This window comes from Myotis brandtii, unplaced genomic scaffold (assembly GCF_000412655.1).
Source record: "Myotis brandtii unplaced genomic scaffold, ASM41265v1 scaffold237, whole genome shotgun sequence".
NCBI lineage: Eukaryota > Metazoa > Chordata > Mammalia > Chiroptera > Vespertilionidae > Myotis > Myotis brandtii.
In genome coordinates, this window is record NW_005358943.1 from 2,983,402 (window position 1) to 2,999,788 (window position 16,387).

At 37.0% G+C, this 16,387-nt stretch overlaps 1 protein-coding gene across 1 annotated transcript in view; it reads left to right on the plus strand.

Moving 5' to 3' along the window:
- Positions 1–16,387, plus strand: part of SLC15A5 (solute carrier family 15, member 5) — an 80,754-nt gene that overhangs the window by 18,258 nt on the left and 46,109 nt on the right. The window contains exons 4-5 of the mRNA XM_005866772.2: positions 9,861–10,081; positions 14,472–14,658. Of these exons, the coding sequence (XP_005866834.1) occupies positions 9,861–10,081; positions 14,472–14,658 (408 nt within the window). The remainder of the gene's footprint in view (positions 1–9,860; positions 10,082–14,471; positions 14,659–16,387) is intronic.

Genomic DNA, 16,387 nt, shown 5'->3' on the forward strand with positions numbered 1-16,387 from the left:
AACTTGTACACTATTTCAAGCCTCTGGGGTCTTATTTGGACTGCTCTGGAAGAACTGCAATAATAAATTAGAGATTAGGATGAGATAATAAGTAGTCAATATACCCATACTCTCCCAATATTCATTCTCTCTTGATGTTCTCACCATCTTTTAATCTAGATAAACATGTACACATGGTTATGCTAGGGTGAGGTGAGAGTAGTATACAGGTGTGACAACTCATCCGAGAGGTTTTTGAGCCTGAGTCTGAGATACAACTGTTAAAAAAAAGAGGCAAATGTGATTGCTTTAACCTCAACAAGTGGTCTTAGTTGAATCTACCAGGAAAAAAAAAGGTGTAAGAGTGAACTTTGCCCTGTCACAATAATTTGGATCTTCACCCAAAACCAATACTTCCATCCTTGGAACACATCATAATTCCCAAACTTCTACACTATTTCAAGCCTCTGGGGTTTTACTTGAACTGCTCTGTGTCCAAGTAGAGAAGTAGAGTTCTTTATCCCTCCTTTTGGTATGGCTTGAAAACCCTCTGCCTTATGCCAGAGAGAGAGGGAGGGAGGTTTTTGGCGAGGAGGAGGTTTTTGGCGAGGAGGAAGTTTTTGGCAAGGAGGCCCTAGGGTCATCATTTTCTTCCCTGAACTTTAAATCTACTCTTTCTCCAAAAAAAAACAAACAAAACAAAACAAAACAAAAAACACACCTGTGTTTTCTCTTTCCATATAATGCAATCTAGAGACTACAGTCTTGGCAATAGGGATGCTCATTGCTACTTAGTCTATCACAGTTTCTAGGTCTTTCAGTGCACAAAGCTAGAAAATGTTCTTTTTTCCCTTTCTTTCTAAGAGAATAACCATTTGGATTATACTAATGCCATAGTCAAAACCAGTGCTATGTGATTTTTACCTAACTTTATCAAACTTAGATCTTTTTCTACTTCTTTCCATGCCCCAAATCCCAGTTCTCAATAACAGCAATATATTTGCACATTTGCTTTATCTCAAAAGACACATTCAATAGTCTTAGACTAACACTACCACCAGCAACATGATTGTTTGAAAAGAGTTTCAAGATTTTTCTTGTAGGTTTTATTTCTTTATGGTATAACCCCTAAGAATGTTCACTAAATGACTATGTTTCAAAGTCATTTGGTATAGTTCCTTTCTATCTTATTAAACCACTAACTTTATATACAATTAAGTGCATTTGTTCCATTTTTCTTTATACTTTTAGATGGTTTTATTTTAATTTTGTTTGTAATATGTAAAATTTATGTTCAAAACAAGGTCTATATATTTCTATATTCTCTCCTATTCCTTTAGGTGTCAATTTATGTATTTTTAAAGAATTATCATTCCTTTTTTAATGAAAGAAAATACTAAAATGTTATATGTGTGTGTGTCTCTATGTATATGTATTTCCTCCTTATATAAGCAGTAGCATATTATTCACACTTTTTCTGGCCTACATTTTTCATTTAATATAATCTAGGGGTTGTTTCATAACTATATATAAAAATATTCCCCATTCCTTTGTATTGCTGCATAGTATTCCATTGTGTGGTAAACCATTGCCTATTTTACCAGTCTTATATTGATATACATTTGGGTTGTTTCTCTACTTTTGCTGCAAAGTAGGTTCTAATGAATAATTTGAAGTACACCTCCCTTTGCATGTTTCCCCAGATGTCTTTAGGATAGATTCCTACAAGTAGGATTGCTAAATCAAAAAGTAAACCCATAGATGACTTTGCTGTATATTGCCAAATTTCCTTCTAAAGTGGTTATACCATGCTATATGTTTTCACCAAAAATGTATGAGAATGCCTGTTCCCCCATAGTCTTTCCAACACAGTACACTGTCACTTTTCATTTTTGCCAGTTTGAGGGTGGGAAATGGTATTTCACTGAAATACCATTTCTATCTTCTTTTAGTTTTCCCTTATTAAATAGTTGACATCTCTCTTATTATGAGAAAAGTTGAACATCTTTCCATTGCTGTAGAGCAGGGGTCCTCAAACTTTTTAAACAAGGGGCCAGTTCACTGTCCCTCAGATCGTTGGAGGGCTGGACTATAGTTTAAAAAAAAAACTATGAACAAATTCCTATGCACACTGCACATATCTTATTTTGAAGTAAAAAAAACAAAACGGGAACAAATACAATATTTGTATTTGCATGTGGCCCGCGGGCCATAGTTTGAGGACCCCTACTGTAGAGTAATTTGAATTTTTCTCACTGAACTACCTATTCATATATCTAGTGCATTTTTCCTTTGGGGTTGTGGAATTTTTCATTTAATTTTTAGAAAATTTTTATATATTGACGATGTTAACCACTGTGTATTATAATAGTTGCAAATATTATATTCCATTTGTCATAAATCTTTTAACTTTGTTTCTTCTATTATCATCCATAGAAAAACTTATTAGGTTTATTTGCTTTGTTTTTGAGGGGCGTTAATGTTTATAATTAAACTAGAGGCCCGGTGCACAAATTTGTGCACTGGTGGGGTCCCTTGGCCTGGTTGATGATGGAGGCCTATCGTGGGGCCAGCCAGTGATGGGGGGAGGGACCCCGAGAGGTTAGCCAGCCAGCCCCCCTGATCTGGGCCTATGGGGGGCCAACCGGCAGGAGGGAGGGACCATGGAAGGTTGGCTGGCCGTGGGATATTGGCTGTGGGAGCACACTGACCACAGGGGGAAGCTTCTGCATTGAGTGTCTGCCCCCTGATGGTCAGTGCATGTCATAGCAACTGGTCAACCAGTCATTCTGGTCATTCGGTTGTAACGGTTGCTTAGGCTTTTATATATATAGATATAAAGGGAAGCATACACTATAACTCTTTTATGTCTGACTTTTTGCTCAAAGGAAGCCAATATCCCAGCAGGCTCTGAGCTCCACTGAAGGCAACAAAGTTTCAATTATAGAAGGTAAATAAATCCCAGAATAAAAAAAGAAAAAGAAAAAGAGGCTGTGAGCTTCCGTCGCCAGGGGGCTTGACCAGCCTGAAAACGGCCCTCAGCCCCTCACCCAGACTGGCCAGGCAACCCAGTGGGGACCCCCCACCCTAAAGGGGGTGTGGCCAGCCTGAAAACAGCCATCAGCCCCTCACCCAGGCTGGCCAGGCACCCCAGAGGAACCCCCACCCTGATCCGGGACACCCTTCATGGCAAACCAGCCAGCCCCCACCCATGCACAGGCCTCTATCCTATATAGTAAAAGGGTAATATGCAAATTGACCCTAACAGCAGAACGACTGGGAATGACTGGTCACTATGACACACACTGACCACCAGGGGGCAGACACTCAATGCAGGAGCTGCCCCCTGGTGGTCAGTGTGCTCCCACAGGGGGAGCTCTGCTCAGCCACAAGCAAGGCTGATGGCTGCCAGTACAGTGGTGGTGGTGGGAGCCTCTCCCACCTCTTCAGCAGCACTAAGAATGTCAGACTGCAGCTTAGGCCTGCTCCCCGCTGGCAAGTGGACATCCCCTGAGGGCTCCCAGGCTGCCAGAGGGATGTCTGATTACCAGCTTAGGACCAATCCCCTGGGGAGTGGGCCTAAGCCAGCAGGTGGTCATCCCTTGAGGGGTCCCAGACAGCAAGAGGGCACAGGCCAGGCTGAGGGACCCCCCCCCCAAATTTTTGTGCACCGGGCCTCTAGTATAGATAGATAGATAGATAGATAGATAGATTTATCAATCTTCTCCTTCATTGCTTCTAGAGTTTGAACCTGCTGAAAATTTTTCTTCACTCCCAGATGATAAAGGAATTCACTCATATTTTCTTTTGGTGCTCATATTATTTTTTTAACTCTACAACTCTGACACATTTGGAAATTATATTAGAATAGGTTTTAAGTGAATTTATCTCTTTTCCATATGACTATCAAATTATCAACCTGATTTTCTAAAAAAAAAATCTATATTTTCCCCACTCATTTGAGATGTCACCTTCACTATATACTGCCATTTACATTTCTGGAGTTTCTATTCTGTTCCCTTCCTTGATCTATTTATCTATCTTGTTTAACAATGACCTTAATTAAACATATTTTACCTTTGGTAGTACTTTTACTACTACCACTGTTTCTACTAATCTACACAATACCACTAATAACAAGGCAATGAGTTGTATTTTTAAAAATTAAGTGCCTTCACCAGTGTCACTTCATTTTCACTATATACCTCTGAGGTAGGTAGGAAGAGCACTGTCTATCTTTTTACATATGAGACTTTATATAATTTGCCTCTGCTACTGTAGCACCTACATATCTTTATCATATCACGTTATACTGAAATGACCTATTTATGAATACAATTAGAAAATCCTATGTCTTACATGCTTGGAATATGGTAAATGCTCAATCAGTGCTTGTTATTCTTAAACTGAGTGTAGAGACAGATGCATAATTTATTAAATGACTTACCCAAGGCCTCACAAAATGGCTAACATGGAACCAAAGCCCAGGCCTTACTTTGCTATATATTGTGCTCATTTTATTGCACCACATACTGAACCATGAAGCATAGAAAACAGCATCCACAGAAGCCTCTGACCCTGTCTCTCAGAGCTCCATGGCCTGTGGGTCACAGCTAAGCAGAACACGCCCTTCTGGTATTCTGTGAAATGGGTTCAAAATGCCAAAAGGTGTCTGAGAGATCCTCTCTGTCAGCCCCAAATCACAAAAAAGAGGAAAATTAAAGTGTGAGCTTTTATTGAAAGACCACTCTGACATTTGCTGGAGTATATAATTATCAAATAATTCTTTGTGTTTGTGTGTGTGTGTGCATGCTATATGTGTATATAAGGTGTAGATTCAAAATTTCTAAATAACTATTTAGTATCCACCCATTTGCTTTTCAACCTCATATTTGAAAAAATATTCATCTAAATAAATAAAAGTATTCAAGTTATACAGATATATGTCATTAACTGCCAGCCTATTGTGATCCACATGTTAAATTTTTTAACATGCAATAAAGTAAGCTTGCTTTGGACATTGACCAAAAAATTTATAAGCTGCTAGTGAAAGTGTAACAGGAAATGTTTTTCACTGGTTTGCTATACACAATACTCTATAAAGTGAATATTTAGTTTTTTTCATTTTGTCTTGTGTTGCCAAGTTATAAGATCACCCAACTCTGATGAAGTAAAACTCTTCCCTCTCGCAAAGTATATAATCTTTATTTTGGCTTCTTCCTCTCTGATGACTAAATTGGAAATTCCTCAAAGCTGTAATTCAAAGCCATAGGTGACCTTAAAGAAATGATTTTTTATATGCTACCTTTTATTTTAAGGTAACTTTTCAAATGTGGACCGTGCATTCCATTATGTTTAGCTGTCAAGCACGGCCTTCATTTGCATTTCTTCCCACTGCTATAATTTTGAGAACTGGCAGGTGACCAAAGAAGAAAAAATGTGCATCTACCATCTAGAGTGCAATGTAGGCTTTTTTATTATAATTAAGTAGCATAGATATTCATGATTAGATGAAGGTCAGAGGAGCAGAACATCAGAGCCAAGGACTTGAAGGTACAAAGAATAGAAAAATTGCTTTCTAAAGTTTTTTTTTAAATAGTAATGGTGACAATCTTTAAGTTTTGCAATAAAACATTTTAAATAGCTCATCTGTTTTATTTTAAAATGTGCACGCCTGGTGTGCTTGCACATTTAAACTGGAGCTTGAAGTCTCAGTTACTTCCCATTTCTGCTCCTGGTGCAGAAAAGCAATTTGAGAATTATAATGACAATGGATTTTTTTAAAGGCTGAGTCTACATGACACCCAAAACTATTTGTACTGAGGCATGAGTTTTCTATTAAGTCTAATGGATTAATCCAAGGAGGCAGTGTGATGTGTAGATGGAGATGTTTTCAACTCCGAATTTTCAGTGATAATTCTGCGATTTGATAAGACAGGCAGATTACTATACAGTTTCTTTGCTTGCCCTCTCTATCTAGCTTATTGGCTCTCTTTCAGTCCAGCTGATCAATGTAGGTTTATTACTTCTCCAGCCCTCTGACTTACAATGCACATTGTTTACTCTTCCTCCACCTCCTTGGCTAAGTTTTCGCCTCCTAATTGATGCAGAGCCCTAGGATTCATTCCAGGGTCCCTGGCTCTTCTGTTCCCACCCTCTTTCCTTAAGTAACCTCTAGTTCCATAGTTTTTAATGCCAACTATATACCAAGCGCTCAGTTTCATATAGACCTCTCCTCTCACCTTGAAACTCATATATCTGACTTCCTATTCAACTTTTTTTTTAATCCTCACCCAAGGATATTTTTTCCATTGATTTTTAGAGAGAGTGGGAGGGAGAGGGAGAGGCAGAGAGAAACACTGATGTGAGAGAGACATATTGATTGGTTGACTCTGGTATGCCCGGACCAAGGCCAGGAGTCTGTAACCGAGGTATGTGCCCTTGATTGGAATCGAACCAGGGACCCTTCAGTCTGCAGGCCAATGCTCTATCCACTGAGCCAAACCAGCTAGGGCCCTATTTTGACTTGGTTATCTAAATCTCAAAGTTAACCTGACCAAAATTCAACTGTTGATTCTTCCAACTTCAAACTTACTCCTTTTTTATCTTTTCCATCTCAGTGTAAGTCACTAACACCCAGTTGTTCAGGATAGAAAAAGTAGCCGTCCTCAATTTTCTCATTTCTTCAACCTCTTTTCACATCATAAAATTCTATTGATTGTTCAAAAGCACATCCCATCCTGTTCACTTCTCTTCATTGCTACTACTATGTCCAAGTCACCATTACCTTTTTTCTATCTCCTAGCTTCCTCTCTGATCCCTAAAATCCATTATCCAACCAGAGTTTCAGAGTAAATTTTTAAAAAATATACATCATATGTTATCTTTACTCTGCATAAAACATCTTAATGGTCTCCCTTAACACTGAGGATAAAATCCGAGCTCTTTACCTTGATGTAACATCTGACCCCTGACCAACTCTTGGACCACATCTCCTCCCAATCTTTTTCTCACTAATTGAGCTACTGACTCATTGGTCTTAATTGTTCCTGAACTTCTCCCAGCTCATGACGTGCCTGGTATATGTTTCCTGCAAAGTTCTTCATTTACTTCCAGTCTATTCAATCCTCAGTTCAAATTTCAACTTTTAAAGTCTCCTCTACACCAAACCCCACAATGGGTCTCTATCTTATCTATTTTGTTTTTATCATTGGATTTGTCTAATATTTTCTCGCTTGCTTACTGTCATCCCCAGTAAAACTTAGGTCTTGCTTACTGCTATATTTTTAAGGCCTAGAAAAGTCCCTGGCACACAGTATGTACTTAATAAGTATATTAAATGAATAAATAAGTGCATTCACATTTGTTTGGCATCAATTATGAGCACTCACAGTGCGGCTCAAATTTTAGAGCTCATTCAAGCTTAATCATTTCTTGTTCTTAATCATTTTGTTTTTTATTGCTTCATATCACCACATCAGATATAATTTTCCTTGTTTAAATAAATTCATTTTTCAAAGTGTGTATTCAGTTGAAGACAGTGCTGCTCAAAGCCTCATCCATGGAGCAGTGCTGATCAATAAACTGTTTTTTTATTGCAACAAAATAAATACAGACACTGAGAGAAAACATGTAGAAGTATTTATGAGAAGTTGCATTTTATGTCTGCTGAATCTAATAATAAAAATATAAGGACTTATATTTGGTATGTCTTTGCTTCTTATTTTATTCTTTTGGTAGGTCATTTTTATTGTAGTTCACAGATGTATTGACCATGATAGTTCAGAATTTTTTTAAAACTGAGCTTTTAACACAGCTAGTTTAAAATGCACTAATCTAAGCCATCTCTCTTTAGAAATAATATGATAGCAGTATTTGATTGCTTAATAAAATTATAATAAATTTAATCAATTTATCATGCATAAGAGTGGATCAAAATTTACTTTGCAATAGATATATTTGTTTAAAACAAATATTTTATAAAGTCCTTAAATTTGAAATATAGGAAGAAAAATAGAGAAAAATATCTTTAGAAATAGTCTTTCATCCTGCAAATAGTTATCATTTAGTAATAAAGCCTGTTTGAAAGTACAGAGTAAGTTGAATCAATGCCAGTAATAACCCTACTATCTATCCACCCAGCACTGTTTTTGCAAGAATTGAGCAGAGAACAGGTTGAAAAGAAATAGAGACAAAATCATAAGGAAATGTCAGGAAGGTAAGCCTCCTAGCCCAGACCTGTTCAAATTCAGTCTCTAGTCTGTCTGTTCATCAAGACATTCTCAGTTCTCATCCTACTAAAACCTTAAGTAAACTAATTGAAATAGCTAGGAAAGTCTCATAAGAGAGCAATTCTTCCTGCAATAATAAAGAGATATCCCTATTACTTTTTTTCCTAAGAGATACAGACCTTGGCCACTTATAGGTGCTTCTGTCCCTTTGACCTTCTCAGTCCCCGGGCCTTTTATTTGTGTCTGGAAATAGTGACTAAAAAGAGGTAATAGTGACTACACATATGAGCCCATCTTGCGTCAGCAATTACCCAACATACTTCCACTTGACCTCTCAACACACTTCACAGAGGCCACCAAAGAACCACTGCTGTAATCATTCTTGGTCACTAATAATTTGTACTGGATTTGATTCAGTGACTAAGAGGTAAAAGGCTCTATATTCAATTACCAGGCCCCCAGCTTCTGCAATTAATCAAAGACTGACATAATAGATCTATTACAATTCTCAAAGAAAAGACCAGGTCAAATCAATATAATCATTCTAACCATAAAAAGCAATATTAATATTCTTCATTCAAATATAAAATTCAAAACTCTATGGTATTTAAATGAACTTGTTTAGAATGCATTTCATCTAGAATTTTATTCTAGGAAACTTCAACATAATCAAAATGACAACCAAACTCTACTTTGAGTTTTCATAGCAGTCTTCTTTGGAGAAACTCAGACGTTTCACATCTACTTTACCATTTACCCTGAAACTATGGTTTGGTATCTAATGTAATTTGTGAAAGGATTTATCTGGTCAAAGGGGTTCTGTAAAAAATTGTAACAATCATAATAATATAACTGAATTGTTAACTAAACAGTGGTCTTTTATCTGTCCTGTATTAGGAAATCCTAAAGGAGTCCAAGAAAAGGTGGAATCTGAATCATGAAAGAAGCAACAATGCTGTTGCAAATCATTAGCAGTAAGGGACTGCAAACATTTAAAGCATTAAAATGCTTCTGCTACTAAAGCAACAGACATAAACTCAGAGGAAACTTACTGAAAAAGTCAAAAACCCACTAATCCAATCTGAACTTTTAGTGACACTATCAACATGTATAAAGTCATCTGAAGAGTTCAAAGTTTAACCTTATGTCTGAAATTCAAGGATAAAGTCAAAGCACAGAACACATTTACCTTCATCTCCATGTCAAAATAAGAAACCACCTTCTACATGACAAGTGAAGATTATTTATATAACACTTTGTATTAAAAAATTGTACCAGTTCTTTGTGTTAAGACTGTAAAAGAAAGTTCAGGTTGTCTTATCCATTAATGAGTTAAAGTTAGAGACTTCTGAGAGATTCTAAAAATTTTACTTGGGTGTTTTTTTGTTCTTTCTTCCCCTTTTTAATATGTTCCCATTGATCTTACCTTTTTCATGTTTTACATCAGCTGTCAAGCACCACTTGGGCTGGTCACCAAAATGCCAGAACCCTTGTCAGAGCTGGTTTCTTTGAATTCAACCCCTTGGGTGCTAAAGCCCTCTCAATCACTTTACTGTCCTTCATCCATACAATTGTCATCTTTTTGATTGACATCTTGGGAACAGAAGAACAATTCCTTTACTAATACATACTGTCTCCAATTATTTGCAGGTTGCTCCCTCCTGACAACATTTGGGGTGTTTGTTAATGCACTGAAAACATGCTGTCTACGATATTGCCATCTTCGTGGAGATTTGACGAGCTGGTTAGACCATGCTAAGAAAAAAAATGGTGGCTGCTACAGTGAGCTGCAAGTGGAAGAGACAAAATGTTTCCTCACCCTTCTCCCTCTCATCATTTTTCAGCTTCTTTACAAAATGTGCATAATGCAGGTAAGGAAGGGTAATTAGTACTACCCACAAGAACAATAAAATAATTGCATATTAACAAATAAACACTTGTTTTCATCCCAGCAAACACCTCCCCCATACATTTTGTCAGGCAGTTAAACTGTAAATGCTTCTAATTATTATAGACTCTAATTTCATTTTCTAAGTGGGAGCAGGTAGAGGCGTACCTGAGGAGACTCTTGTTATGTTGTTTCTACCATAGAACTATAAACGTCTGTTGGTAGGTGCAGACAATACTTCAGAGTGCATAGTTATAAGGCAGTAGAGCAGCAAATAAAAATATGAGATCTATGAGCAATTACCCAACCTCCCTTTAGCCAAAGGTTTTGCCTTCCTCCCTCATTAAGCCTTTAAAAACTGCTACTAACAAGTAGCTAGCTTGACTGATTTGAGTACCACCCCCATTGTACGCTTAAGTGTAAGTACTAATGAGCAAGTGATTCTCTCCCTACCCACTCGCAGTTCCTTGGTGAATCAGCCAGTCCCTATGCTGTGGAGAAATCAGAGGAAAAACACTAAATCCAAAGTATCTTTTATAATGTATACGATTTAAACAAATTTTGATGTAGTAATGCTCAAAGGTTAACATACTTGTAAAGAAATATTATGATTTCTTAATATATTCTCATATATCAAATGATTACAAAAATCCTTGAAGAAATTTGGGACTGTCTTTGTTGCTAACTCCCAACTTGGAATTTAGATGGCTAATGAGTGAGTTGTATTGATATATCATAGATCCACAGAGCTGAAAAGAAACTTGAGATTAACTTACTCAACCACTTAATTTGTTGAAAAGGAAACTGAGGCTCAGAAAAATTAAGTGATTTTGGAGGGACATAGCCATTCTTGGAAAACAGCCATTTTTGTTTGTCATACTGTGTTCTACTTATAAAAACAGCAGAATTGAGTGATTGAAATCGAATCTGTATGTGGATATAATTTCTATCTGATCCTTTATAGACAAGTTTGGTGACCCTTACTTTAAACAGGCATGAAAGCTAGGCTAACTGAGTAGATTCAAACTTCCTCCTGACTCCACAATAGTAGTTGGCACAAAAACCCAATAATATTACCCATATATATGATAATTAATATCATAAAATAATTTAGAATGAAAAAATTAATGAGCACAAAATCACTAAGTGATTTATAGCTGGCCTTGACTTTTCTGTACAAGTAACACAAATTACTGATTCTTTATCTTCATAATGTAGTGACACCTGGTATTTCTTTTGACTGAGCCTTCTCTGAAAAATGTCATATATTTTTTAATTTGACACAAATTACAATAAATTCTGATAAACTAATTTGAAAGCATTTCACCAAATCTAGGGGTCCGTTTTATTGCAAAGAACCAAAATGAATACTTATCGACAACCTATATGTGTCATAGCTTCTTAAAGATGACTTCACAGTATCTACTTTAATCCCTACAGCAAGCCTACATAGCTCATACTGTCATCCTAAATCTGAGGCTCAAGAGACATTAAGTGACTTGCAACTTGCTCAAGGTCACCTTACTAGTATGTGGCATAGCGCTCATTCCAACACAGAGCTGATATCAACTCCCACACTCTGCTACTACCCACAATGCCTTTCTTGCAGCTGGGTTAAAAATAAAGACTATATAGGTTCCACATTATATGCAGTCATGTTTATCAGAAACTTCAAAGAAAATAATTAGAATGTACTCAAGAGATGCTAAGGAAACTTCCATTGGGATAGGCTAGAATTAGATTTTTGCTTCCAGAAGAAATAATCACCAGCATAAAAATCATCAAAGAACCAAGAATAAAACATCATAGAATTTCACATTTTAAATTTAGTTGCCATTATTAACCTTCAGTTCCAAGACATACATTAAAAATATGTTGATATGAAGGCTGATGATGTTGCCATTTGACATTCCTTGGCTATTCAAAGGTGAAAATAAATCTCTATTGATAGCAATTATTTCTGAATACTTGGAGGCTTGTCTGAAGTAAAAGTATTTAAAATTTTAAAAGGGGATGATTTCACAACTTGAGGCAGAAGCAAAATGATTTCAAGCTTTTAAGACACTGGAGCCTTTTCTTAGATTAGGCAATATATTAATATTGCTTCACTAAAGATTAATAGTACATTTGCCACATTATTAAGTTAACAGGTTTCTGTGTCTGTGATTCATGCTGATAATAACTTTATTCCTATTAACAATAATTCTCACTTGAAATCAGTAACAGAAACTTCCAGGTTGTGCTGGGAGCCTTTCAGTCTTATAGTGGTTCTGCTGCCAGCACTTTTTAAAAATATATATACATCATTCATTTCCCTCTGATTGGGCGATATGTGCCTAATAAGTTTATTGAACTAGCTAATGTTCCCTTCACCTTTGCCATCTGTACCCAAGAAAAACATCCTTGTTTACAACCCCATGGGTCAAATTAAAGATTGGAAGATAAATTATTACCAGGACATATTTTATAGAGATAGAAAAAAAATCTCACTGAAAATGTGGTTCATTCCTACATAGCAATAGGCTCATTGTACAACTGGTGGGTTAACAGCTGTACTGACTTATGACTGATTCTGTACCCTCTCAAATTGCACAATTGATGATAGAGAAGTTAGTGAAGGTTTCAAATGGGAAGTTATCATCTGGATGTTTGAGCAAGGCTGCCCTCCCAGGATGGTGGGAAGATGGGAATCTTGAGTTAGTTCCCACACTATTAAGAAAAATTGCAGAATCCATTCCTCAAGAGCAAGACTCGGGTTGACTTTTCCTCCAAGACACTTAGTAGCTTTGTGTGCTACTGGGAATTAAAGAAATTCTCTGCTCCTAATGATAATGATAAAGATGGGATTATTCCAACAAAGCTCATAAACTAGGAAAGTTTAGAGGGACCCCCTCCTCCATGACAATGTGCTTTAGTTCTGATGTTATAACCTAACAACAGGTTCAGAATATAAGAGGTTCCAAGTTAGGCTTAGAGTTTTAGTTAGTACTTGAGTTATTTTAAAAATGAAGACATTCTTGGGTGTGGAGAGAGCAGAGCGCCTGAAGAATGGCTCCTCTGAGTACAACACATCCAACAGCAACTTGGGCTTACTCCTCACGGGTGGCAGAATACTATGGCCTTCCTATGACATTATGCCCTATACATGAGAAAAGAAAAGAAAAAGAAAAAGAAAAAGAAAAAAGGAAAAAATAAAGAGAAAAAAATAAAAATGAAGACATTCTAACTCAACTTTGAGGACTTGGAGTGAGGCAGAGCATTTTTCTTTCTTCCTTTCTTCCTTTCTTTCTTTCTTTCTTTCTTTCTTTCTTTCTTTCTTTCTTTCTTTCTTTCTTTCTTCTTTCTTTTTCCTTATCTGCTACTTTATTATACAAACCTTTTCATGTAGTTCCCTTTCTGGTTCTCTAGCGCCACACATTGATTTAAAAGGAGAGGAGAGCCCTAGCCCATTTGGCTCAGTGAATAGAGTGTCGGCCTATGGACTGAAGGGTCCTGGGTGTGATTCTGGTCAAGGGAACATATCTCTGTTACAAGCTCTATCACCAGCCCTGGGGTTGGGGCATGTGCAGGAGGCAACCAATCAATGTGTCTCTCTCACATTGGTGTTTCTCTGTCTCTCCCCATTCCATCCCCATCCCTTGCACTCTCTCCAAAAATCAATGGGAAAATAACCTCGAGTGAGGAAGGAAGGAAGGAAGGAAGGAAGGAAGGAAGGAAGGAAGGAAGGAAGGAAGGAAGAAAGAGGGAGGGAGGGAGGAAGAAATGTTATGGAACTCACCAAGAGAAAAAAAATTATATATATATCAAATAAAAAAAGAAATTTAAAAAAATTTTAAAAAGGAGAGTAGAGCCATAAGTATGTCTTTTTCTCATGTTGCTTGGCTCATGTTAGAAATGAGGCCAATCCACAAACACAGCCTCTAACAAGTTATGCACTTCCACCATGGAAAAAATCATGCTACTAAACTATTAAAGGGTCTATTCTAACCCCAAGCTTTTTTCCTTAGAGTGAAAACAAAACACTTAATACTTTCTACTGGTTTTTGCTTTATTATTCAAAGAAAAGGTATATGTAAAACTGAAGTTATTTGATTTTTTTGTGTCATCCTAAACACAAAAGTAGGGCCATTTTTACTTTTCATAGGAAAATTAAGAAGATAGATTAGATGACAAAAGATTCCTTCATAAAGAATCAGTAGTATTGTCAGTAGACTACACAGAGCTCTTACTGCCCTTGGGGGCTCATAATTGGGACCTTGAAGACCTAGGGAACATTCAGATCATCTGTTACAGACAAGGCATCTGCTGCAGGATTCTTTCTCCAAAGTTAAACCACTGTGTCAATGCTTGCTCCTTTGCCCCCTCAACTATAGATTCCTTCAGGATATTATCTGCAGACCATGAATTCCAACCTGAATTTGGATGGATTTCTTCTGCCAATTGCAGTCATGAATGTCACCAGCATCCTGCCACTATTAATTCTGGCTCCTTGTATGGAATATTTCAGCACCTGCCTATTTCACTCTAAGAGAGATGGATCATTTCTGTTGGCATGCATTTGTAAGTACAATTTACAAATAAATTATTTGCAACTTTTTAAAATAAAAATACACTCTGCTGAGCTCTAAGCTGGAGATATGCTCTATAAGGAAAGTCTGATTTTGACAAATTGGGTAGAAGGTGAATTTGAGAGTGATAGCAGGTAATCTCTATGCAGATATTGGTGTCTGCCCCATTTTCCTCCCATTCTTTTATGCCTTTTCAGTAGACACACCTGATAGAAAGACATGGTGAAACTTCCAGTACCACCAAATGGCCTATCCTTCTTCAAGTAAAGTAGTCCTCACTCCTAAGTCAATGTTGAGTATGTTCTTAAAAATTAACATAAGTAATGAACCTAAAGAGTTAATTTCTGAACCAGTAGCAAAATTTATGAAAAATTAGTACTTTAATTCACAGCTTCAGTATAGTAGTTTTTCAAATAGTAAGGTATATAGCAATAATTTTCCAACATTTTTTCCAGCTTTATTGAGATATAACTGGCATATAACATTGTGTAAGTTTATGGCGTATGATGTGATGATTTGGTACACATATTTTGAAATGTTTACCCACAGTAGGGTTAGTTAACACATCCTTTGCCTCATATCATTACCATTTTGTTGTTGTTATGATGCTTAAGAACATAAAAGCTCTACTCATGTTCTTTTAGTAAAAAAAAAAAAAAAAAAATAGGACACCCTAGCTGGTTTGGCTCAGTAGATAGAGTGTCCAGCCTGTGAACCGAAGGGTCCCAGATTCGATTCTGGTCAAGAGCACTTACCTGGGTTGCAGGCTCCTCCCCAGCCTGGGCCCTGGTCGGGGCTCATGCAGAAGGCAACCAATCAATGTGTTTCTCTCACATTGATATTTCTTTCTGTTTTTCCCTCTCTTTTCCACTCTCTCTAAAAATCAATTGAAAAATATCTTCAGATGAGGATTTAAAAAAATGTAGGATGTTATACTTAGAACACAATTAATGGACTATAAGATATATATTTTTCTGATTGAAATGGGAGAGAAGGAACTAAAGCCCATTCTGATCACACTCTCCTCTCCCTGTGTTCCCTGGGCACTGATATGGGCAAGAAGACAGGTCCTGGTACAGTAAAACCAGGATCAGTCTAAGAATCAGAGATCTGGATCTCAGCCCTTGCTCTGCTCCTGGGTGACTTTGAAAAGCCACCTAACCTTTTTTGTCTTCTGATTCACTTATTATTGGCAATGAGGGCCACACCCTAGATAAACCCTCTATTCTGTAAGACTTTTGAAATCACTCAGGATGACATCAGTGCCTGGAGCACAGTCCTGACACATTGTGAAAACTCTACAAATGTTCTCTAGTATTGAGTCATCAGTTGCAATTGTTTGGTAGGCATAAACAGAAAGCAAAGGGAATTGGAAACTCTTAAGAAATATTATATAATGGTAATCTGATGTCTTATTGTCTACTTGAGAAATAATTCCCTTGAAATAGTCAGGGCCAGGCGTTTCAAGGGTTCTTTTCTCTTTGTTAACCCGTTCTTATTCTTAACTCCTCCTTTTTAGAGATCTGTGGAGACCATGCAATCTTCTAGTAATCCATTTTTTTTTAATTTTTTTTATTAAATCTTTATTGTTCAGATTATTACATTAGTTACTCTTTTTTCCCACCATAACTCCCCTCCACCCAGTTCCAACCCCACCCTCTGCCCTCACTCCCCACCCACTGTCCTCATCCATAGGTGCACGATTGTTGTCTAATCTCTTC